This window comes from Lissotriton vulgaris, chromosome 1_1 (genome assembly GCF_964263255.1).
Source record: "Lissotriton vulgaris chromosome 1_1, aLisVul1.2, whole genome shotgun sequence".
Lineage (NCBI taxonomy): Eukaryota > Metazoa > Chordata > Amphibia > Caudata > Salamandridae > Lissotriton > Lissotriton vulgaris.
Window position 1 is genome coordinate 690,776,552 of NC_141685.1, and position 26,002 is coordinate 690,802,553.

A 26,002-nucleotide genomic window follows, 5' to 3' on the forward strand; every position below is an offset into this window, starting at 1 on the left:
ATTAGGAACGGAACGCCCCTTCCTAATAGCAAGTTGCAAAACACTATTTTGCGAGTCGCAAATTTTTGCGAGTTGCGAAATAGGGTTTGTACATGGCCAAAAGGATTTTTGCATGCGCAAATGGGTCGAAGACCCATTTCCGCATGAAAATATCCGTCGCACATCTGTCCCCTAGTGCAATCGCTTTGCTGGTTACATGTTCCACATACTGAAAGTAGTTAAAATATGTGACTGTAAAAGAGCCAGGAGCTCAGTTAAAGCACGCGGTGAACAGCATACCAATTCCGGACGCTGCATGTAACTCCCGCTTCTAACACAAAGCTCGCACTCATTTAGCAATGGCGTGGATGGTGTCAGCCGCGGCCGGTAGTCGGAGTACCTGCCGGGCAGTGATGTAGGGAGGGGGAGGGGCAGGGTGGGGGGTAGTAATGTATGGATTACGGAGTTTAACAGGTAAGTAAACATATAAATAAATAAAAATAATTTTGTTGCATGCACTGCATCACCAAATGCGATGCAGTGCGCGCAGTGGTATTACCACCCGCCATCGGTAATACCGGGTCTCATGCTACCTCCCCATTTTGAGTGGAAAGCTCATAGTAAGGCCATTGAAGTTTTATCTTACATTTGAAGCTACGCCATTTATTTTTTAACAAGTTTAAACATATAAAAATATGTAATACACACACACTGAGACAAAACATTCAAAGGGAGCTGTAGTGATGTGATGCTGCTGCTTATTTACATGGAACTAAAAAGACACCTGTAGTAATGTATAACTTTATCTTTTTTAGATCATTATTGCAAGTATCATGTGCAGTTACAGCAAAGAAGATTGGACTGAGCTTTCAAAAAGGGCAGAGGTAATGATTCCACTAATATTTCTCATTTCTTTTGACAATCTCTTTCAAGCAAAACAATAAGAAAGCACAATGCTATGTAACATTTAAAATGGTAAAGTCGAATATGAATATGTTAGTAAATGCCGTTTATTGTTCCAGGTTTCATTATATAAATGGAAATGTTCGCTCACACGGAATTGCGTGTGTAAATGTTCTGTCCTGGTTGCCCATTCTGTCCAAGGAAAGCGTTTAGATGAAGCATCTGTACTTATTTTCATTTTGAGGAAACTGCATCTTGTGACAGATGCCCTCGTGAAATCTAATTCCACCTCTGAGAGACTAAGAGATGCTACACTTGCCTCCAGGCACTTTCGGCAGACAACTAGCAGACATTTCGAATACCAAGGTTGTGAATAGTTTAGGAAGGAAGAAACAAAGTCAATGTATTTCTTGTTTTCACTGAAGGCTTGCACGAAATATTACCATGATAATACTGCCTAGCACTGTCATACAATGGACAATGCTGACGTAGCTTATCTAATTCATCCATACTGAAAACTATATACTGCAATATTTGAGGAACATTATTAGTGTTTTTTCAAAACCACACACTGAAGTGGTGCTTTTAAACTCCCAGCTGTATATAATTAGTTTTTATATATTGTTGTTGCATATTGTTTTTATATAATTCTTAGCGCGTGGATTTCGTTTTTGCTGGCTTAGTCACTTAGGGCACTTTGCCACTGCTGGTCAGTATCAACGTGCAATGCTCCACGTGTAAAATGTTATTATGATTGGTTATCCAGGATTGGCATATTTATATTACTAGTAAGTCCCTAGTACAGTGCACTGTGTGTGCCCTGTAACTCAAGTGCTACTGGGAATGCAGTGGGAATGCAGCACTGATTGTGCAACCCACATTATTAGCCCTGTAAATGTATCTCAGACATGCCATTGCAGTGTCTCTGCATGCAGTTTTAAACTGCCATTTCGACCTGGCAAGGGCACACACTTGCCAGGCCCCAACTCTCCCTTTTCATACATGCACCTCTCAGGATAACTCAAAGTACCCCCATGGGCACAGTGCAGAGTTGTAAAAGGTGGGAAATGTGTTGGTGTGTTTTACCTATCCTGATAGTGAAATATTGCCAATTACATTTTTCACTGCTGAAAGGCTATCTGTCCCTTAGGCTAACATGGTAATTACTTTGTAACATCTTACAAGTGTAACTTTCCATTGGGACAAGATAGAGGGATTGAGTTTAGGCTCACTGAACTCAGAATTTACTAACACATCTTTTTAGGAATATGGTTTATAAATTGTTTGTTTGAAAATGGCACTTTTAGAAAGTAGGCTTTTTCATGTTTAACCAATCTTTGTTCCTCAGCTGTATGTGTAATGACTGTTTGGTGTTGGAGTGACCAGAGCTCTGGATGTGCATTCACTGTAAACAGTCACAAGGGGGGTGAGGTGTGTCCTGCCTTTTCGGGGTGACTCATAGATGGGCTGAAGAGACCTTGGCTGCATTTAGAGTGCTGGGAGGAGTTTCACTTGCACCAGAATAGGCGTTGTCTCCTTTGCACAATGCTGTCTCCTGTGGTCATGCTGCACCAGAGAATAAGAGCAGGTTTGGACTGGGCTCCGAGACCCTGGCCACAAACAGAACAAAAAAATGGGGTATAAAGACCTTAAACTCTAGCAAATTTGATCACTTCTTGACCCACAAACAACCTCTGCCAAGGAGAAGAGCTGGAGAGCTGTAAGGAGGAGTAGTGGCCTTTTGCTGTGTGTGCTTTGCTGGATTGGCCTGCAGTTGCTGCTTCTGCCAAAGAGAGGACACAGACTGGAAATTTGCTGTGAACCTGCTTGAAGAAGAATCCCCAAGGGCCTGTGTGTGCTGGCCTCCTGTTCTTAAGTTGCAGGGCCACAATTACTCCACCTGCAACCCACTCAGCAGACCCTGGGCTCATCTGCAGAGTCCTGAATTGAAAAGAGTGTCAATTCCAGTTCCAGGGCCATGTGACTTGTGTGGTTGTTCCTACAAAGCAAGAAGAACAACTCCGACGCCATCAACGATGACGCCAGTGACGACAGGAACTCACTGAGGCTGGAGGGACCTCTTGGAAATGCATGACCCACCGCCTCACCTGCACAGCAGCACTGACGCCCTTCTACGCCTGAAGTTATTGGCCTGCCCAATGCCAGTGCTTCCACCAATGCCATGACCTTCAGTGCCAATATCACATTATCGTGGAGCAGATGACCAACAAGGGTGGATTCACAAACTCCTTGTTGCATCATCTCACCTCACCTCACCTCACCAGAACTGAGACCTCACTGTCGAGGCTGCCTAACATCTCCTGTCCTGGATTTGACGCCTCGCCCCCTCATGAACTTAACGCCTCGCCTTTTCCAAGGCAGAAAGGAACCAGCTTCGCATTGGCAATGACACCTCACCCCCATGACACTGTGCATTGTCTGTTGACTTTGTTTCCAAGGTACTGTTGTTTGGGGTGCATGTTACTCAGTGCCTGACCAGCGCACCTCGCGGTGGATGCTGTTCTTTGGATTTATGCCTGTCACGATGTCATTATAACCCCAGATGGAGCTATTTCATTTCTACAATTCAATTTTTGAAGCAATCTGTCTAAAAGTATATATTTGTACATGTTTTTTGGATTTTTGTTATTTTGGTCCTGTTGGTTTAGATAATGATACTTTATTTTTCCAAACTGGTGTGGTGTCCATTTGTGGTGTTCTCACTGTGTTTCTGTGTGTTTGGGTTCAAATTCTTTACACATTGCCTTTGGGATAAGCCTGTCTGTGTGTGGCAAGCAATGAAGGGGTCAGCAGGGTTCTCTTAAGTGTGTAGATCCCTTACCCTGAATATAAGGAAGGGTCCCTACTTGGATGAAGGTGCATACCTCTGCCAATTTCTAACAATACTGAGTATATGTCTTAACAAGTGCCCCAAATATGCTTACAATGACACTGGGCCGAGAGAGACAGAGTAAGAGATAAGAGACAGAGGGAGAGAGGTTGTGATAGAGATATAGAAGAGACCAAGGTCAAATAGAGAGAGAATTTGTCTTCTCCGAGGGGGCCAAGAAAAGTAGGGGCACGTGGTAGCACTTTGCTCATGCCTTCAGATGTCTCTGGTTCAGCTATCACAACTAAAGTGGGCCTTTTTGAGATTCAAATTGCAGTAATCTGTAAGTGTTGAGCTTGCTGAACCACTTTGGTGACTATTAAACCAAGTCAAACAATTGAGTGTAACAGTTTTCTATCAGTAACTATGCCAATTGTAGTAATAAATTAACAGATTCCTCCTTAAGCAAAAACATGAAAGTGAAAACTGATGTAAACTGCCTTGATGTTATATCAGAGGAAATCTTTTGACTATTCCAGAGCCACAGTATGCTGTGCCCGCTCATACTTGGATTCCACCAATTTCCTATATTACTATCACTTGAACCGACACAGGAAGCACCAAATCTTCAATTTAAATGAGGATAGTCTCTGAGCTTCTACAATTCCCACTCTCATAAAAGAGCAAGGAGCAGGCTAACCACCTACAGCCACACCTGCACTCTCTGGTGCACACTGACAAGAGCATTGCAACACTTCTGCCAGCTTATGTACCGCATGCAGGGGAGGCCCGCCTAAACATCTTCTCGGAGACAGTAGTACTCTACTTTGATAGTATGAAGGAGTTCAATACCTCACAGTTGACTACATGGAGGAGGTTGTAGAAGAGATGGCACTGATGCAGGGGTGGCATAGGTTGGCGTCACTCCTTTATGCTGCTTGAGCATGTGGGTCTGGGGGGGCACTATCTTTGAACTAGTCATGGTTCACAGGGGCATGAAACAGGGTTGCTCACTGTCCCCAATGTTATTTGTGCTGGAGGTGTGACAGTTCACAAGCAAGTGTAATAAGGGCTGAAAGATGTGGGAGAGGAATCCCTCTGTGGGATGGCTAATATACCATATTGCTGTATGCAGATGACATGTTATTGTACCTGCTGAATGCTCACATAGGGATGTCATGGGTGGTGGAAACAGTGACAGACTTTGGAAAGGTGTCCGGATTCTACATGATTTGGGCTAAGATGTGTGCCTTCCAACTGGCGAAGATAGCTGGGGAACCACCTGAGGTGGTCTTTGATCATGTGATTCGCTGGAAACCGCAGGTATTTTGCTATCTGGGAATCAATCACATGAACATGGACCTCTGAGGAGGCAATCTGTGGACCAAGCTGAGGGGCAGATCGACATTCTAGCATACTTTGCAGCTCCCCAGTTTGGCCAGCATGGCGTTGGCAAATATGATAATTTTGCCCTGACTGCTCTACTCGTTCTTCAATCTCCCTGTCTAGGTTCCTCTGAAGTGGTTCCACTCCCTAAATTTGCGATTATGGGACTTGATATAGGATGGGAAACACACATGAGTCTTATTGCAGATATACAGAGGCTGCCACTAGAAGGGGGTATCAGACTTTGAATTGTATTTCAATGCAGCGCAACTGGAACAGAGGACCTTTTGGATTGCTGCGCTAGACAGGGCAGATATGAGGAGTTTGGACAGCCTCACAGTGGAGGCGCCCCTACTGCATTGATGTTATGAATAAAGGTGCAGCTTGAGGAGAAACTGAGCCTGCTAACTTTGGACTAGCGCTGCTGGAAGGAGGTCATTAAGCATGTGGAGGAACATCTGTTGTATGCCCCAGCAGTGCCACTGATGGTATTGCTTACTGTTAGAGGAAGTTATCTCTCGGCACACTGAATAGAGGCAGACTTGATGACATTAGGAGACCACTATGAAGAGGGCACCCTCTGGCAGCAGGATGCACTGGTGGAGAATGGACATATTCCCAGAGCGCAGTACCGGTGTAGAGGGCACGCACCTAAATGCTGTATTGGCTTTATGGAAATCCAGACCAGAAGCCATCTGCCCATTAACCTACTCCAAATGGTGTTGACATTTGGTAGTGGCTGGCACCTAGTATTGTGGCTGGGCCAAATAATAACAGCTATGATCAGGGATGGCTTCCTCACTGCACAGGTCAGATGAGTGGCTATACTAGGGTGGCAACTTGTAGGTAAGGAATGGGAGGGAACTTTGGTATACTCCAAGAAAGTTTTACTCTACATTGCCTAGCTTACACCTCAAAAGGTGAATGTTAGTTACCAACTGACAGATAGTGGCTGCCCCAGTTGCACCCACCCTGATGCAGACTTTGGCCAGATAGTGTGAAACTGAACCCCTCTTATGACAGAAGAAACCATTAAGACTATGAAGAGCATCCACTCCTGACACACTCCGACCCCTGCCCTCCCCACATCTTCCACAGAGCCGACACAGCCATCACCGCCGAACTACACCAGGTGATCAACTGCTCCCTTGAAACTGCCACATTTCCTGATGACTGGAAGCATGCCGACGTCAAACACCTACTGAAGAAACCCTCTGCAGACCTGACAGACCTAAAAAATGTCAGGCCCCTCTCCCTGCTTCTATTCGTAGCCAAGGTCATTGAAAAGGCTGTCAACACCCAGCTAGCAAACTTCATTGAAGCCAACAGCGTCCTCTGCATCTCCCAATCCCGATTCTGCAGCAACCACAGCACCTACTCACTGCCAATGATGACATTGGCTCCCTCCTCAACCAAGGCGAAATGGCAGCCCTCATCCTCCTGGACATCAAAGCTGCCTTCACCACCGTCTTCCACTGCACACTAGCCACCAGACTTCACGACGCCGGCATCCGGGGAAAGGCCCTTGACTGGATATGCTCATTTCGCATGGGCAGAACTCAGCGAGTCTGACTCCTGCCCTACCTCTCAGAGGCAATAGAGACCAGATGTGGAGTGCCTGAGGGATCCTCCCTCAGCCCCACCCTCTTCATCATCTACCTGGCCTCCCTCACAACCATCATCAAAAACCACAGGCTCAACATCGTCTTCCTACGTCGACGACACCCAGCTCATTCTCTCCCTCACCAAAGAACCCAACATCAGCAGGCACAACTTCCAAGAAGGGCTGAAAGCCGTCCCTACCTGCATGAAGAAAAGCTGCCTGAAACTCTACTCTGAGAAAACAGATGTCCTCATTCATGGCTCCACCCCCACTGTATTGAACAACACCTGGTGCCCCCCCGCTCTTAAAAAAAAAAACACCCTGACAGACCAGGCACAAAACCTCAGCATCATACTAGACTCATCGCTCATGATGAACTGCCAGATAAACTCTATATCCTCAAACTGCTTCATCACCCACCGCTTACTCAAACAAATGTTCAGATGGATCTCATCCAAATCCTGAAAACTGTCACGCATGCCCTCCTCAGTAGCAGACTGGACTATGGCAACACCCTCTATGCCGGAATCAACAAGAAACTACTTTGCAAACGCCAGAACGTCCAGAACGCCGCAGACAGATTGATCCTAGACATCCCCATCACAAAAATATCACCCAACACCTCCGCAATCTCCACTGGCTCCCCAACGAAATAAGAATAACCTTCAAGCTCCTCACTCATGCATACAAGGTCCTCCAGAACTTCTTTGGGCCAGCATACCTGAACAACCGCCTCTCCTTCCTTGCACCCAAGAGACACCTCTGATCTGCTGACCTCTCTCTGGCCACCATCCCACACACCTACAAGACTCGAGCAGGAAGAAAGGCATTCTGCTTTCTCGCAGCCAAGGCCTGGACAACCTCCCCCTACACTGCTCCAGTTCAGGAAGGACCTCAAGACCTGGCTCTTTGGATAATCCCAGCACTCAATGGAGCCTCCCCTGCTTTCCCCCTAGCGCCTTGAGACCTTCACGGGTGAGTAGCTGTGCTTTACCAATCCCTGATTGATTGATTGCCTCTTCTAACCAAACTATGGATGAAAATCCTGACTCATTTAACCAAAGCTATGGATGAGAAGAGAGGCAGGAGGGAGCACAGGCCACCCATGTATTTAACTGACTATGTCTGTTAAGATTTGTAATTATCTGTCTTAATCTCCATTGTTTTTGTCTTTTTATTTATCCATTATTTTAAGTTTGTGTAATGTTGAAATGACTTCTTGGAATTCTGTAATGTAATTGCACTATTTGTGGTATCTTTTTTTCAATTTGTGAAAGAGGGAGATATATTGTAAGCTTGTAAGCTATGTGAGGTTGTCTTTGGAACAGGGATGCTATTGTGTTCTGTGCTCCAGTCAGTAAATCAGCATTTCAGGGATGTCAGTTGGAGTCTGACTGGCTGAGGGATAGCTATGCTTGAGCTGTAGAGAAAGTATCTCAATATACAACATTTCTGTTTACCCCCTGGTGCACGAGAAATGCAGGACTGTTCTAAGGTGTAAAGCAGACAGTTATACTGCAATAACCTATACACTTCATGTTTTCCTTAGACCTCTATGTGCCAGGGAGAATCACACAACCTGCCCACAAATCCGCCTTTTCCTTTAGTTCACCATTCGAGTAGATTTTAGTTTTTTCATAGCCCATTTTGCCTCCACAGGTGGTTTGTGGTAAAGGTTAGATTTTATCTTTGTTGCAATTCTGCAGTTTTGTTCACTCAGATGTCTGGCTATCATTCCTAAACATAGCTTTCAGAGTGAATATTAGAGTGTATTGTATGTATATTCTATGTACATTAGATACAAAGTATGTTTCAACTTATGAACTAACAACTGTCTTGACTCGAAGAACAATCATCATTTTTGGACAGCATGATTGATTGAGCTCGGCATGCCTTTAGGTCTGTCACAGTGCAACAATTCCTTAGTTAAAATGGAGAGGTCTTCCTAGGGCGGGCACTGGCTTCCTTGTAGTAACAAAACCTGATTCCGGTGACTGAAAGGGTTGGACTGGGACAGAAAATAGGCCCAGACAATAAAAAAAGTAGCCACCATTAGGGAAGCATTAGCTATAAAAGTGGCCCACACTTACAAATCAGGGCAGTTTTGAACTCATAAAGACACTCTGTACAGGTGTTTTGCATGGTATGGGAGGCTGCATGCATTTCTGTGTCCTGGAGGCAACGCTTTTGGTACTTTCAGGGAAATCAACGACCCACCTGTCCATAAAACAGGCCCACAACAAAGGCAAAAAAACGGTAGTTGCTGGCCTTTTAGAGCAGCCCTTCGGGCACTGTATAATTTCCCTGTGGGTCAGTCCGACCCTGAGTGAGAGAGTGAGATAGCTGTTATTGTTATTGCAGATGACGCGGTTATCTCAGTAAATAAACTAGTGTGATGCAAATACATGGACCATGGAATTGGTTTAACCAAATTGTGGAACATGGTTCATTTCCTAAAGCACTTATGAAAAAAAGTAAATTTCCAACGTATAAGTGCATGCCCTCTTGAGCTTACTATCCACTTTTGAGCATTTATTGTGCCTAGAAATTGTTTCCGTAACAAAGTTCACCGGATAATTTTCATTTGCCAGCGTACTCCCTGCTTAGGGTTGAGACAGGCAATCTCAGCAGCTCATTAAACCAGTCAGAATGATTCAGGTCTGCACATCAAAATCATGTATCGACATACATAATACTATGTTCAATAAACAGATTTGTTTTTCCATGCTTATTAACTGTTATCTGCTGTCTCTAATCAAACCTTTAAACTTTATTCTGCTTTATCAGCCGTTATTTCTTCAATAATTCCAAAACTATTGAATAGATTTACACTAAACCACAAAAAACATCTATTCTGCTTCAAGTTTCGCCTTCCTGACATAGTTGATGTACATCTTTGCAGCCGTGTGCTGTATCATAGAGCACAATAAACAAATAAAAAGGTGTACCCATGTAAAAATTGACCCCCCCCTCAATTAATCTGTATACAATTTAAAAGTATTCCTAGTTTCGTTAATATTCATTAAACGGATGAATAGTTATTGGGAAATAGAACAGTGCTTTTCCAACAGAGATGTGTCTAATATATTTTCGTTGGGTATACATTCCTCAATGAATGTATAAAAAATAATGAGACCTAGAAAGACACACCACGTGGTGTGCTTCGGGTTTCATTCATTGGGCATTAACTAACAATAATGGGTTGCTAATTGGTTTTGCCTCCAATGGTGATAATGCTTCTTTCCGTGATCAATAACGATGTTTCTCTATTTTCTTTGGACATGCTGAACCAATGAAGGGAAAGAAATCACTTCTGGGATTTAGAGAGGTGAAATTAAACATAATCAGTAATTGGCCCTGTGATCTCTAACACTGGGTCCGTTTTATACCTGTATTTTGTCTAATTGAGCGTGAAATCTTTTGTGGCGCCCATGCTTGACAAGAGCTTTACCACTTCGAGCTGACTATGATGAATGGCTTCATCACGCGGCCGGCGCTCCTTTATATAAATGGGGGCAGCATACTTAGTATTCTTTTCATCACTAATCGCTGTCAATTGTGGAAAAAAACCTGTAAACCTGCAGTGCGACCTGCTTTAGAGGCTTTTAAACTGTATATGTGTGTACAAATTCAACACAGCATGAAATCCTTTCAGGGAATGGCTACTCTTTTTTTGCAATGCATTTCAAGTATATTTTAATCTAAATATTCCTTGTTTTTTTTGTCTTGTTGGCTCCGTTTGACTATTTGAAATAGAATTCAAGTGTATTAAGGGTAATGCACCGTAATGCTATTTAATTAAGCGCACATCATTTTATTCTTTTACAGATGTATATTTTTACTGAGTAAATTGTGCATCCTCTTACTAACCTAGATTACTGATGTCCTGCATACACAACACTCTCTACCCCATGCAGCAGGACTATGACCTACTAATGGTACTAGAAAATGTTGGTCATTGGTGGATTTTCAGTTTTAAAATGTATCTGATGAACCAGAAAGCGATTGTCATGTTGGTCTCTCGTGGGCAATGTGGCCAGGCGCTGTAACATAATCCCATTTCTCCTGCGTATATGCTTAGGACACTATGTGCTACATCAAATGCACTGTCCATGGGATTTGCACTATGGCCCTCATGTTGAGTGCCTTGTAATTCACAATGGGGCACTTAGGAGGGAGGTGTATCACCCCAATCGTGATTAGTTGTCCCACTGGAATGCACTAGATCTGGGGCCCTAATATGTTTAGGGTGCACTTTTCCCTGTTTGCACCTTGTACATCTTAAAACAGGTGCGCTGGCCGCAAACAGGGAAAGTGCCCCTATTACATAGAATGCGCTGCCCCCAGGGCAGCCATAAACTTGGCATTCAGGTGAAAAATGGAGCAGCTTTGAAGCAGTCACTCTTTGTGCAGTCAGCAACCCACCTGCACTTTTAAAGGGGATTAGAGATTACCTTGCAGGCAGATGCAGTGAGTGACTGTACCCACCTGCAAGGGGATGTCTGGGAGAGTTCATAGGACCCCCTCTAGAGGGCTAAAATTAAGGGGTGCGACCCCCTCTAGAGGGCTAAAATTAGGGGGTGCTCCGACAATGCACCACCTGTTAAGTGATGTACGGATAGTGCACCCCCAACAGATTCTTTACCTCTGCGCCTGCGACTATAATATGGTGCGGGCGCATAGGTAACGGTATTCCGTCATTTGTATGAGGCCATGCCCCCATGCAAATAAGGAACTGCCCTCTTGAGAAAGCGCTGGCGCTGTATGTGGGCCATTGCTTTCAGTATTACAGAAGAGGCCACACAAGTGTCTGCAGACCCTCCCGTAATAGAAAATGACCCTGGGGGCGCGCAAAGCGGGAAAAATGCCTGTTGCTCCCCTGGGGCACATTGTGTAATACGGCCCCTGGTGTTTTTCATCAGTACACTTTGCCTACTAAAATCAGCCAAAGTGCCCACACAAAATACTGGTTGAGAACATGTAGGGAACACTGATTCAATAGTGAACCCTTACCCAACCCACCATAACTGATCCTTAACTTAGTAAGGCTATGTTTAGGAAAAGACAATGGAGCTCAGAAATATGTATTGGCAACCATTGCTACATATTTCCAAGGTTTACTCTCAGCCGCATGTGATCAAACTCCTAATGATACTGGGTTAGTGTATGCACTATGGATAGTGTAATATCATAAAAACCGGATGATTAACTCCTTTCTACACATTTTTGAAACTTCAGAACTTGATTATGATGTGGACCTGGATGTTCAAATGTAACAAAGAAATAGTTTCTGTGCACTGTAGGCATTTTTGTCAAGTTTGTTAAAAGTCTGATAAAAATTATAAAATGCCATTGGTCAGATTATCCAGAGATTTTGTCGCTCATTTGAAATTGGTTGGGCCTACCACAGAGAGGCAGCCAGACTGCTCAGCACATGGCTTTATGCCTTTTTTGGTTGGCAATTTTCAGCAAAGGCCTTCTGCCACCATATCGGTGAAAAATAACAATTCTCGCCTGTCTGCGATATCATAGCAGCATGACGGATTAGCTGGCATTGTATTTATTTTTCAAAGCAAGGTTTTTCGTTTAAAACAAAAATCCAAGCAATGATCCTCATGTAACAGGAGTTTTTGCCTTGTGCTTGGAAGGACATTGCTTTTCTGCCTTGTGGTCCCCAGCAGGAGTAAACACAGCAGGGATGGCACTGAAGACCTACACTTAAGTAGGGCAAGCCTTCAACCAGCATTTGGGCCAGTTCTTAGGAGGAAACTCGCTCTGTCTAAAGACAGAATTGCAGGAGGAACCTGTTTTACCCTCCACCTCAACTAAGAAGGCAGACATTAGAGGTGTGTGGATGGGATAGCCATCAGGAATTAGGCACTTAGTCAAACATTCCACTATGGCATAATGCACACTTATTCATGTCCGTTAGTCATTTGTAGTTATTTATATTAACATACACTGTTATTCCTAACTAGATACCTCACTTAACTGGTTTGTGTTTCCCCCCAAAACTTTCTACCCCATTTCTCTAAGGATAATTTCAGCATAATTAATGTGCCCGCAATTTGTGGGAAGCACATGACCTGTTTGTGAATACTCCAAAGTTCATATCTGTGGATGCTTGCATATTTGCATTGCATTTTCCATAAAATATATCTCACTTGTATCTTGGGGAGTAAGTCTTGAAAACCTAGAGGGATCTTACTTATTTGTATTAGTCACTACTTAGACCAGGCACACATCTTGTGTTTGTTATTTGAAACCGCCTTTATTACTGAAGGGCTTTTTGTGGTCAGTAATACCTAAGACTATGTCTCTGTCTCACTCACTCACTTCGTAATTTAGAGATCACTTTTGAGGTCTTGCTCAACTTATTCCATGAGATTTCTTCAGTGGTATCCAACTTCTTTTCCACCTTCATAAATTAAGGAAAATAATTTCCCTGCTGAATCATCGTGGAAAGAGATTACCTATGTCTTCTCTAAAAGGGGTTCTTTCTAAATTTGCAAACAGCATGGATGTTTCTTAATGATCCATGTTTTTGTCACACAACCATCTTTATTTCAACCGACATTGACTTTCCAAAAGGACATATTTCTATTTAAGATAATGGGTCTAGTCTGCTATGCATTGGTCCTCACTGGCATTGCGGCATCTGTTTGCACTCATGACCTTATGCTAAGATATTAATCAACAGACCTGCTATGTAATAAGGAATTAATTGGTAGGGAATTGCCTTAGTCCATTCTCCAATTTTTTTAAATATATTTCTCTTGTCTCTCAGCCTTATTCCAACCCACTGGGCTTTTCGGCATGCATTTAGGACCAACCTATTCTCCCCTTTTACTTTTTAAATTCTAAATTATGCACTTTTAATCTAGAATTATTTGGTGACCAAGTGATATTTACACGACACCTACCATAATAAAACACAACTCTTCATCAAGGGGTAAAGGTGGAATAATCTAACCATTGAAATATTGAGATTTATGTCCTGTAACATTCAATAGGTGGAGTCTGGGGGTTCCTAAAGAATCCCTGCTACTTAGTTTTTTTAGGACCATCTCTTGAATAATTCCAATGTAATGAAATTACAAGCTGTTGATTTATGTTAAATGGGGTATTGAAACGTGAGCAGTAGGGCACAAGGGAATGTCACATGCATGCTGCGTGCAAGCACCCTAATATTCCAATCTGCTTATATCCTCTCCAGGTCCATTCTCCTTCACATCAAAGTAGTCTCTTTCTCCCTTATAGTCCTGAAATGCTACTGACTGCACCCAGGCCTTTCAGTGACACACTTAGTTTTATTGGATAACCAGGATTCTCCATCAAGTCTTCAGTTCCTGTTTCCAACCATTCTAATGTATCATGTGCTGGGTGGGAGACCGCGCCCTTCCTTTGCAGGGGCTGGGGATGTTCTTGGAACTATTTGGTAGAGGGGCGTTGTTATCCTGACCATGAATGAGTGAAGGTCAGAAACACAAAGTGGAACATCCTGGTCAGATTTATACTATTTTTTATAGGTCAAAGTCTGTCAGTGGTCAAGGACCAAATCTGAAGTCAATAGAAACCGTTGAAGTCAGATCTGTCATTATCAAATTCTTGCGGAAACTTGATGTAAAAATCTCCAAGTGGAACAGAGTGGATTTTTCTAGAAGTTGTGAATACTTTTGCCACTGGGATAGAATTGCCACCTTGACCTTGTGCAAGGTTTTTTTTTGTTTGCAGTTGGCGTGCCATCCCCGCTAGCCTCTCATGTAGCTCTTAGATCCACAGAACAGGCTTCTAGTCATGGGGCCTCTTAGGCTGGGGCTGTTGATGGGTTCTGTATATAGTAGTTGGCTGTTCCTTTTTGGAGTGAGATCTCCTTCAGCTTTTAGTGGCTCTAGAGCAGGATAACACAGGAGTCACTCACTTGACACTTGGAGAGCAGTACCAGACCATAGTTGCTAGAAAGAGTCAGGAGCTTGTGAGTCCTTGTCTTATGGCAAGGTCCTCTTTCTTCTGGTGTTTTCTTCCTAGTTCCAGTAGTGATCAGAGGAGGTAGTGGTGTGGTGCCAGTCTTGTCCTGTGTATTAACTAGTACATGGAGAGTTCCTTCAACCCAATCACCATTTCCAGCACATCATCTTTGTTTTTTTGCAATAATTCCCAGAATATCTTAATTCAAGATGGCTCACCCTTTCTTCCATCTGGAGTGGCTTTGGCTCTCCCTAGTCTTCTCTTATTTAGATGAGTGGTCCTCCACTTTGTCAGGGACAACATTTGGATTTCCATCTCCTGCTTGGGTTTGAGCCAAAAAGTCTAGGTTTTTCCATTTGGCATCACCAAGTAAAAGGTAGAGTTGTGAATGATGTTGTTTGCTCCATCAAATGTTGTGCGCCCTCCCAGACCGCTAATTCCATACTAAGAGGCTAGTTGCTGACAGCCATTCCATTCAAAGCCCAGAGGCCAGGCTATTGTCCTCTGGTAGCAGTGTCAATAACTCTCAACCAGGAATGTGCAATGAACCTCGAGAGTGTGGCTGAGAAGCTAACTGGTTCTGAATGAGTTTCCCTCCAGGCAGCAGAAGGTAGACTTTTTTTACAGTTACTTTTCCACTACAATTATCAAAAATAAACTTGAACTATTGAATTTGATCTCAGAAACAAATTGGAAACCAACTTGAATTGTTTTGCTTCCAAAGATATAGAACAATATAGAGTAATGGATTTATTTTCGTTTCGGCTGGTTCATTCAAAATCTAGCCTTACCCACGTTGTAAAAAAGGCTTTTGGGACATTTCTAACACTTTAAGAAACCCAAGGCATACTTATATAGATAAATATAGGTTTTCCTAAATGGTCAAGGTACTTTCCCTATTCTGTGCCACTACAGTGCTTTTAAGCTATAGCCAGTCAAAACACGATGGTATTCCTTAAAGCCATAGATTTTTTCATGTGTGGGTAGTTTAAATACACAAAGCAGACCACATATGATATTTACCAGGCAAGCCATTGTCGAATGTTTGTGCTGTCGCTTAAAAGGAAAGTAAAATAATCTGTGAATGTAAATCCTATTCAGAGAGAAGGTTTTAGGGTGATGTTTAGCAGAGCACATTGTCCGAAAGCCAACAAAACTATATAGAAAGGAATGGGGTGGGGGGGTGGCGCATGACAGAAACAATGTCCTTTCTGACATATGGAAATTATGATGGAAATGGAGAGAAAAATTTGAGAAATAGGTAAATAAATGTACTCTTTGTTTCCCTCAAATCGGACTACTCTTGAAATTGGTTTCAAATGTTTCCTTTACACTGCAAATCAATAACCAATGCATGATGTACAAGAGAGTGTAATGCTTGTTTGTGAGAATCCCTATTAAAACTTTTCTAAATTTACAAAAGGAGGGCTTCTCTCAATGATCCATGATTGCCTGGTCACCTTTGGTATTTCAAAAAGACAAGGTGGGCAATGCACTGCGTAGTTCCGTGAAAGTTTGTTAGGTTTTCTCAAAGTGCTTGTATTTTTAAAGGTGCTCCAACTGGTGGCGTAACCGTCCGTTTACGCCAAAATATAAGCTATAAGTACGTGTGAACAAATCAATGCGCACATCCCAGTATTTGGGCACACCCTCTGGTTCAAAGATATAGACTCCGATGAATTTCAAAAATTTCTTTGAATTAAATTGATTTTCTCATGTTTTCATAAGTCTTTCATTAATGAATTATTTGCATCCAGTTAATGAGGCTCTACACAAAATCAACGTTGCTCCAATGCATTTCGGGTCATTACCCTTTTTCAAGGAGCTCTGTAAGAAATGAGAACGATCTACATTTGTATCATTGTGGCATTAACATATAATTGTATAAAAAACTAACATTTCCCCATGGTGAATATAAACAAACAAAAGTCTGTGCGCAACAAATGTAAAGATAACCACAACAAGTGAAAATATATGGCCACGAAGGAGCAGATGTGTGAAAGAATGGCAGGCACACCCAGAAGGGAGACACCGGATCTGTGAGCGGGTAGCGAGTAATGACAATAAGGAAAACGGGTGAAGAATTGCTCACGTGTAAGGTCGGGCTGAAATGCGGTGCTGGAGGGATTAAAAGGTAAACAAGGCAAGGGTTAGGACAACGCTCGAAGGGCGGATATAAATGAGAATTAGGGCTCGCTGCCAAACGCTATCGTCGCTTACCAAAGCGGGATTCTGAGGGGGGACTGGTAAAGTCTCCGGGTCCGTGAAGTTGCAGCGTGAAGTCGCCGGGTTGAAGTGAAGAGTCTCTAGTGAAGCTGACTCTATGTTAACGCGGAGCGCGGATGGTGGACATAAAAATCAAGAAAGGACTAACGTGAGGTGTCTATGGGCGCCATATTGGAAAGGGTGATAGAGCGTGCATGTGAAGCGAAAAGGGAACCTATGAGAGGGGCTAGCAGGCTCTTCAAAGGGAAAAATGAAAAGTGTGATGTCAAGGGGGTGAAATAAAACATAACAAGCAACAGGTGAAATTACAATGTAAGCATTAGATGCCTGAACATCTCAGTGAACTCGCACAATTATAAATGTGTCCTTATATACCCGGCCGGGTATTTATAAAAAGCAGCTTAGTTCGATACGGTCGTTAAGACCAAATGGTTTATAAGACTGCAAACGGTAAATCCATGAGGTTTCTCTTTGCAAGAGGAATTTGTTGTTGTCTCTTCCTTCTTTTTTATCCACAGTTTCAAGGACCATGAATTTGAGTTGTGCCACAGTATGATGGTTTTCCATGAAATGTGTGGCCACACTAGATTTCATTTGTTTTGTCCTGATGTTAGATTTATGTTCATTCAGTCTGACTTTGATTTTTCGCTCGGTTTTTCCAATATAGATCTTTCCACAGGGGCATTTGAGAAGATAAATCAGGTTGGATGAGTCGCACGTTGCATTAACTTTCAACTTAATTTCTGTGCCTCTCATTGGGTGATTGATTTTATTGCCAATGATGATGTTGTTGCAGTTGTTGCAATTAAGGCACGGTTTTGTGCCTCTATAGGTGGGTTGAACAGGTGTTTCTTTCGACAGGATCTCCTTGAGGTTATTTGCTCGAGTATATGCAAAGATCGGGGGATCCTTGAACATATCCTTAAAATCTGGTTCACATGCCAGAATTCTCCAATGTTGTAGGATAATCTTCTTATATCTTCCACTCAATGTGGAGTATTTAGAAACGACTACCATCCGGTTTGTCTCTTTTTTGGTTGTCTTCGCAGCACATCTATGAAAACCCAGCTTGGACCAATAATTTACTGATGTACGTCCGATACATCGACGACTTGTTTTTTGTGTGGAAAGGCACTAGAACCATGTTGGAAGATGAACTTAACAACTTAAACACTAAAGACCACAGAATACAAATGACATGGAACCTCGATGATTTCCAAATCAATTTCCTGGATGTACTTATCACCAGATCTGACACTGGTCTAATTACAGATCTCTACAGGAAACCAACCGACCGCAACAACACGTTGCACTTTGCAAGTTTCCACCAACATTCGCTGAAGCGCCATCTCCCATACAGCCAAATGTTGCGATTAAAACGTATAGTATCCAATCCGGATACATACGTTCAAAGGATCGATGAAATGAGCCTAAGATTTATTGCCAGAGGCTACCCGGAAAAAACCACGGAGGAAGCAAGGAGAAAAGTAGCCGTGATTGAACGCAAAACCGCTCTAACGAAGACAACCAAAAAAGAGACAAACCGGATGGTAGTCGTTTCTAAATACTCCACATTGAGTGGAAGATATAAGAAGATTATCCTACAACATTGGAGAATTCTGGCATGTGAACCAGATTTTAAGGATATGTTCAAGGATCCCCCGATCTTTGCATATACTCGAGCAAATAACCTCAAGGAGATCCTGTCGAAAGAAACACCTGTTCAACCCACCTATAGAGGCACAAAACCGTGCCTTAATTGCAACAACTGCAACAACATCATCATTGGCAATAAAATCAATCACCCAATGAGAGGCACAGAAATTAAGTTGAAAGTTAATGCAACGTGCGACTCATCCAACCTGATTTATCTTCTCAAATGCCCCTGTGGAAAGATCTATATTGGAAAAACCGAGCGAAAAATCAAAGTCAGACTGAATGAACATAAATCTAACATCAGGACAAAACAAATGAAATCTAGTGTGGCCACACATTTCATGGAAAACCATCATACTGTGGCACAACTCAAATTCATGGTCCTTGAAACTGTGGATAAAAAAGAAGGAAGAGACAACAACAAATTCCTCTTGCAAAGAGAAACCTCATGGATTTACCGTTTGCAGTCTTATAAACCATTTGGTCTTAACGACCGTATCGAACTAAGCTGCTTTTTATAAATACCCGGCCGGGTATATAAGGACACATTTATAATTGTGCGAGTTCACTGAGATGTTCAGGCATCTAATGCTTACATTGTAATTTCACCTGTTGCTTGTTACGTTTTATTTCACCCCCTTGACATCACACTTTTCATTTTTCCCTTTGAAGAGCCTGCTAGCCCCTCTCATAGGTTCCCTTTTCGCTTCACATGCACGCTCTATCACCCTTTCCAATATGGCGCCCATAGACACCTCACGTTAGTCCTTTCTTGATTTTTATGTCCACCATCCGCGCTCCGCGTTAACATAGAGTCAGCTTCACTAGAGACTCTTCACTTCAACCCGGCGACTTCACGCTGCAACTTCACGGACCCGGAGACTTTACCAGTCCCCCCTCAGAATCCCGCTTTGGTAAGCGATGATAGCGTTTGGCAGCGAGCCCTAATTCTCATTTATATCCGCCCTTCGAGCGTTGTCCTAACCCTTGCCTTGTTTACCTTTTAATCCCTCCAGCACCGCATTTCAGCCCGACCTTACACGTGAGCAATTCTTCACCCGTTTTCCTTATTGTCATTACTCGCTACCCGCTCACAGATCCGGTGTCTCCCTTCTGGGTGTGCCTGCCATTCTTTCACACATCTGCTCCTTCGTGGCCATATATTTTCACTTGTTGTGGTTATCTTTACATTTGTTGCGCACAGCCTTTTGTTTGTTTATATTCACCATGGGGAAATGTTAGTTTTTTATACAATTATATGTTAATGCCACAATGATACAAATGTAGATCGTTCTCATTTCTTACAGAGCTCCTTGAAAAAGGGTAATGACCCGAAATGCATTGGAGCAACGTTGATTTTGTGTAGAGCCTCATTAACTGGATGCAAATAATCCATTAATGAAAGACTTATGAAAACATGAGAAAATCAATTTAATTCAAATACATTTTTGAAATTCATCGGAGTCTATATCTTTGAACCAGAGGGTGTGCCCAAATACTGGGATGTGCGCATTGATTTGTTCACACGTACTTATAGCACCTTTGGTATTTGCCATTAAGATAGATGCAGAAATGGACAAAGGAAGTTTTAATTTGTCTAGCATGACAATAGAGAGGAGCCTGCTTGCAATGGCAGTGGTTCATTCTTAGAAACCAATTTGTTTGAGGGTTTGCAAAAGTTGGAACATTTTAGGACACATTTGCTCTTGTCTTGTCTTATTTCATCATTGTTGCATTTGCTTCGGTAAACCTGTCTTTAGCCAACACATGTTTCATCATATTTGGGAGGTATCTCTATGACTTTGTCGGGGGGAGTAACACTCAAAAGCCTCTTGCATGATATGAATAAACCGACGCGGGGGTCAACAATTCTTGATAGGTGCAGAAAGGTATACGTTCTAGTAATACATGATCCAGTAAAACTGCACTAGTCAAACTGCCGGATGGCAGCAGTGTCCACCGCCAAAGGCGTATTGTATATACAGTTGGGAGTAATACCCAATGGTGTAAAGTTCAAAGAAGCAGCTCTACTGGATTTGTACAGACAGCAGCTGAATCCACTGTCAGAGATAAATATAATAATAATCGGCTGTTGTCCAGTATGGATGAATACTCCGTCGTCAGACGCAAGTCTGTTGCCATGTGAAGAATTCTTCTTATGCACCACTAGAACATACACCGTTCTGCACCTATCAAGCATTGCTGACCTCCGCATCGGTTTAGTCATACCATGCAGGAGGCTGACTGCTGAAGCCTATCAGTGTTACTAGCCCTGATGAAGTTGTAGGAATACATCCCAAAGATAACGAAACACGTGTTGGCTAAAGGAAGGTTTAAGTAAGCAAATAAAACAAGAATAATAGACAAGACAAGAATTCTCTCATGTTTATTGTATCACTTTTTCAGAATGTGCTCATTAACTTGAATTTGTGTGTGCTTCATGAAGTCAGACATTGTTATTCATTCTCAGGTTTATACTAAGGGGAGTGGTGTGTACCCCCCTATATTTGAACGCACCACGGGTAAAGGTCTGGTCTTGTTTCTTTATATAGGATAACTATATGAGCTTCTAGAACCTCACAAACACTCGATTGGGCAATTTCTGTCTCGCTTAGTAGTTTGCCATTAAAGTCAGAGAGTAAGAAGTTAATTTGTCTTAGGTGGGACGGCTAACAATTCACTGGGGAGATGGTGGCCCAACCCGCTGCTGAGAAATCATTTTATCATATGCACTAGGGCATGATGGCATGCCCTGTTTGGGCACTAGAGTTTCTTTGGCTGGATACTACCTTTTGGGGCTTTCGCACCTCGGATTTTAGTGCACTCAATAAATTCTGTCCTATCCTAACTATGATGCGTCATTGGCAAAAGTTAGGGCAGCGCTCGGATAATGTCAAGAATTAGGGAGAGATACACCAGGTGTACCCCTTCCCAACTCTCCTGCTATTTGTGCTCACTCTTGAACCCTTCTTGCAGAACATTTGAGATAACCCCTCGATCAATGGGACTAGCATCTAAATACATATGTTTAAGTAGAGAGCTCAAGTCCTCCTAATACCTTTAGAAGACCTGATTGATTGATAAACAGATACAAGTCACCCATCTCCCTATTCTCAAACCCCAGAATTACGGCAATTATTAGGAACTGGTAATCTGCTCATGTATTGTTATCACAGATGACACACACATACACAGCTGTCTGGCAGAATGCAGGGATCCAGATAGGAGCTCAATTGGCAGGTATGCAGCAGGTATCATAACATCAAATCATTTCATAGCCTAAATACGCTCAAATCTTTTCCAGAGATCAATAGGAATATGGCGTACGAACCAACAATGGAAATACATAAAACCCTGCAATTCCTAACCATCACACTACTCCAAATGTGATAATGCAGGCCCCAAAAGCTATAAGAATGGCTTGGGCTGCAAATAATAGTAATTTTGAATGCAAATTGAAATCATAATTAACTGTTGGTGTGCTCATCCAGATAGTGCCACCCTGTGGCAGACTGTCACAAGAGCAAGTGTTGAAAATGAAGTGCTTGTGTCAAGAAGTGGAATCCACTGGCACAAATTAAGCACTGCATGATGGGCCTCTATAACCAGCTGCGACAACACTTATACTCTCAACCCCAGATGGCTCGGCTGCATACCAAATGGCAAAATCATCTCCAAATAGATTGCACAGAGGAAGACTGGACTGAGGTTTCAGAAAACGCAGGCAGAAGGGTGAGAGAGTTGAGGATTAAATTCTGCAAACTCAAATCAATCCAGGATTGGTACGGGATCTCTCAATCTGTTGGCAAAGTGGACAACAGCACTGAGACACAGTACCTATACTGCATGATTGTCAGGACTCACATAGCCCATCGAATGAGTTGGGTGTCACCTTGAGCAAATTATTACCCAACCCAACACCCATACCACAACAAGTGGTACTGCTTCATGATACAGCCAATATAGCCTCCCTGACATTCAGAAGAATTGTCTGGTCTCCATGGCACTGACGACAGCCAGGCTCTGTATCCTTCTGCATTGCCACTCCCCACACAAACACAATCACAAGAAATGTTTGATAGAAATGTACAGTACCGCCTCTTATGAGAGGCGCATATACGAAGTGCAAGACAAGGCAGAGATCTGTATTCAAACATGGGCACATTTTCTAGATACTAATGGTTAAGAAGAAAAACGGACTATATTTATTGACTAGTATTTGCACAGTAGAATGCTGACAAATTGGTGTTTCATATATAATGGTGAATTCTTCTTTCTACCCTCCTCTTTTTTTCCTTTTTACATTGCCCCCATCAACCCCAACCTGCTCCCCATTGTTTACGATGTTTAACCTGCTCAACTAAGTCTTTGCTTCCTACAGCATTTGAGGTAAATGGCCTTAATGTATACTAGTTCTTGTATACATTGTAGAGCACAATATCTGTTATTTGATGGCCTTACCTGCCACATTTAATGTTCTATGGTCTATTTATTGCGGCTGGAGCTGGGTGTTATAAACTAATAAAGGAAGATAAAGAAAGAGCTGTACCGGTCCCTGATAGAGTTCCTCTCTGAGTTGACTGTCATCCAGAGAGTCAAAGGTTCTAAGTTCACTAACATAAATATGGCGCCTAGATTCTGAGAGGAAGCACTAGACTTGTGAAGCAAGTGCAAGTTTTTACACCCTTTTGATAACCGATAGACTGACTACAGTACTTGGCTCACAAGTTAAGGACGAACCTGTGCATCTTTTCCACAGACAACCTCTCAGATTAGCTGTGAGTTGCTAGATGTTATACGTTTCTAAGGCACCTCAATGCTAATTAAACAAACCTGGATTTCTTAACTTCAGGTGCTCTGCAGCATCTTCATCTGGTCCAATGAGCAGCGAGAATAAGTGCTGAACACTCCAGACAATGGGGTTGTGTATACTTCACCTTATCCATCCCTATCAAGTGTCCTGTCTTGGATAAATGGTAGAATGGCTAAGCAGGAAATAAGTAAACTGTGGTGCTAACACTTGTTGTTTAGGAATATTTGAAAATAGGGCACACTTGAACACTCACCCCTGGACCCTGGAAAAGAGGACAATAAGAACGAATTTTTACCAAGCTGTGGAATGTGGGAATTGACTGCATTAACCGAGAATACAGAGGCCTCACATGCCCAGAAACACGAGAGTACTGAGTTTATTAGAGAAGGAATTATATTTACAGGGTGGAAATTGAACTAAAGATTTATAGACCAAATGTGTTACAAATAGCATATCTCCAGCGAATAGCTGAGAAGGTTACAAGATAGTTTATCTAGGATAGTGGTGGAGGAGGAAGAAGAGGTTGTTGGTTCTGGGTGAAGGGAGAAGTCTCTTTTAATGGCTATGCTCACCTTTAGAATGTATGGTTGTTAAAATATCAACACAAAACTTGTTTCCTGAAAGTAAGGCAGCAATGACCATATCTCTTCACCAGTGATGTACAAATGTGCAGGCCAACAATAAATAATCGTGATTTTTATAGCCTGGCTTGACAACACACGTGACCATCACCATGGACGGGCTTTGATCCTACCCACATATTGGGAACCAGAAGTACATGGTTTAATTGGGCAGACATTGTGTGCTTCCAGAAACAAGTGTTTGCCCTCCATATGACTGTGACCATTTTGTTTATTTATCTAGCTGCCCGAGCTCTACTTTTCAGGGGCAGACACATGGCATGGTAATGTTAAAAAAAGTCTTAGATAAAAGCAAAAGTGTCTTAGTTAACTAGATAGTTTAGGGTGTTTGTCTTTACTTATCAGCAGCAGAGATGGGGAAGGGCAGAAACTAGGAACATATACTATTCCATATGGTGAATTTCTGTGTGTTTTATTGTGATTGTGTTAGAGTTTGAATGCAAGAGCGAGTCAGTGAATGAATGATTGGATGTATAAGTGTAAAGATGAATACATGTATGATGACCTATTTAGTGCCTTACCCAGTCAGTTACACAAGATGAACTTGCATTCAAAAGCCTGATCTATTACCATTGCCTGTTTTCTGTTTTTCCTACAGTAATCCATTGGTAATTTTGAATGTTTCTCAAAGCATAATTGTAGTATAGCAAAAAGACAGTGATGATTTAGTACTTGGTCTTTTCTTTTGTTGATTTGTTTGTTTTTGTCAGACATGTTTAAATACCTTACTTTACCAAATAACTCCCTGTCACCAGGACGCTGCGCTCTTGCACTTGGTTTTAGTTTAACAGTTTATTGTATTTTGGAGATTTAGTACTGGTTCACTTAGGTTGATCCAATTGAGCTAACATACCCGAAAGCAATGACTTATTAATGCAAGAAATCCATGACCAAAACATTTGCCCCCTTTACAACATGGAGTCCTATGATAGCTTTAAAATTACTGATGGGTGCCCCTTGGCCTGTCTAGATGATTACGTACACCATATTGTTGTACATCGCCTTCTACCTAGGTTCACACTTTATAATTCCCTTCAGATCCTGTTACAAATGTGATTCCTCATTAACTGAGATATGTTTCTAGGCGAGGCAGGAACCCCCATTCAAGTCAAGGTAAGCTAGCTAGAAAATAAGATAACCTGTGATCACCCTCTGGTAGCCTGCCATAGAGCAGTCAGGCTTATCTACAACGGCAATGTATGAAATATTTGGGCGGCATACAGTAATGCAATGAATACACCACAAAATGACTCCACACAAGTTGAGACAAATAGAAAGTATTTATCTGAGCAAAATAAGACAAAAGAGGCAAAAATACAATGAGTAGAAGTTGGGATATGAATTTTTAAAGACTAAACCAAAAATAGTGCTAAGAAGTCATTAGTGGTCAAACGGTTACTTGAGGTTCCAAAGGACCATTAGAAATCCAAAGTTCAGGATGACTGTGATAGGTGTGGGGGGGCATGCCGGCTGTGGAAACTAGACAGGCCCCACTGAAGAAATACCTTGGTTAGAGCAAGTGTCGACATTGAGAGCCTACAACGTCATCATCGAGCTAAGCCAAGGAAGTCCTGCTTTGCTTTCGAGCTCCTTTGAAGTGAATGCAATGTGTTGTCATCGAGCCGCACAGAGTGTTGTCATTGAGCCATGCAGGCTGTGGAACTGCGGTTGTCGAGCAGCCTTTATGTCGGCACTGAAGGGCACTAAGATGGAATTTCAGTCAATGAAATGCATCGGTTTTAGCAGAAATCAGTTACAGATCCTCCTTCTGATGCCCCAAACTTGGAGGGGGCACCTCAGGCAAGGGTAGGACTCACAGAAGGCAGAGTCCAGCAGCTCCAGCAGAATTGTAGGAAGTCCTTTGAATCGCTGGGACTTCAGAAAACAGGAGGCATGCCAGCAAGCTCATGGAGATCACATAGATGGAAGCCAAGTCCAACTCTCCATCCAGCAGAGTTGAGGAGCAGCAGGCAGCAAGGAAAAAAATAGCAGAAAAA

General features: G+C 42.5%; 1 protein-coding gene across 1 annotated transcript in view; it reads left to right on the top strand.

The window, feature by feature from the left end:
- DPYD (dihydropyrimidine dehydrogenase) overlaps positions 1 to 26,002 on the top strand; it is a 3,292,815-nt gene that overhangs the window by 2,385,258 nt on the left and 881,555 nt on the right. The window contains exon 15 of the mRNA XM_086954704.1: positions 795 to 863. Within this exon, the coding sequence (XP_086810830.1) occupies positions 795 to 863 (69 nt within the window). The remainder of the gene's footprint in view (positions 1 to 794; positions 864 to 26,002) is intronic.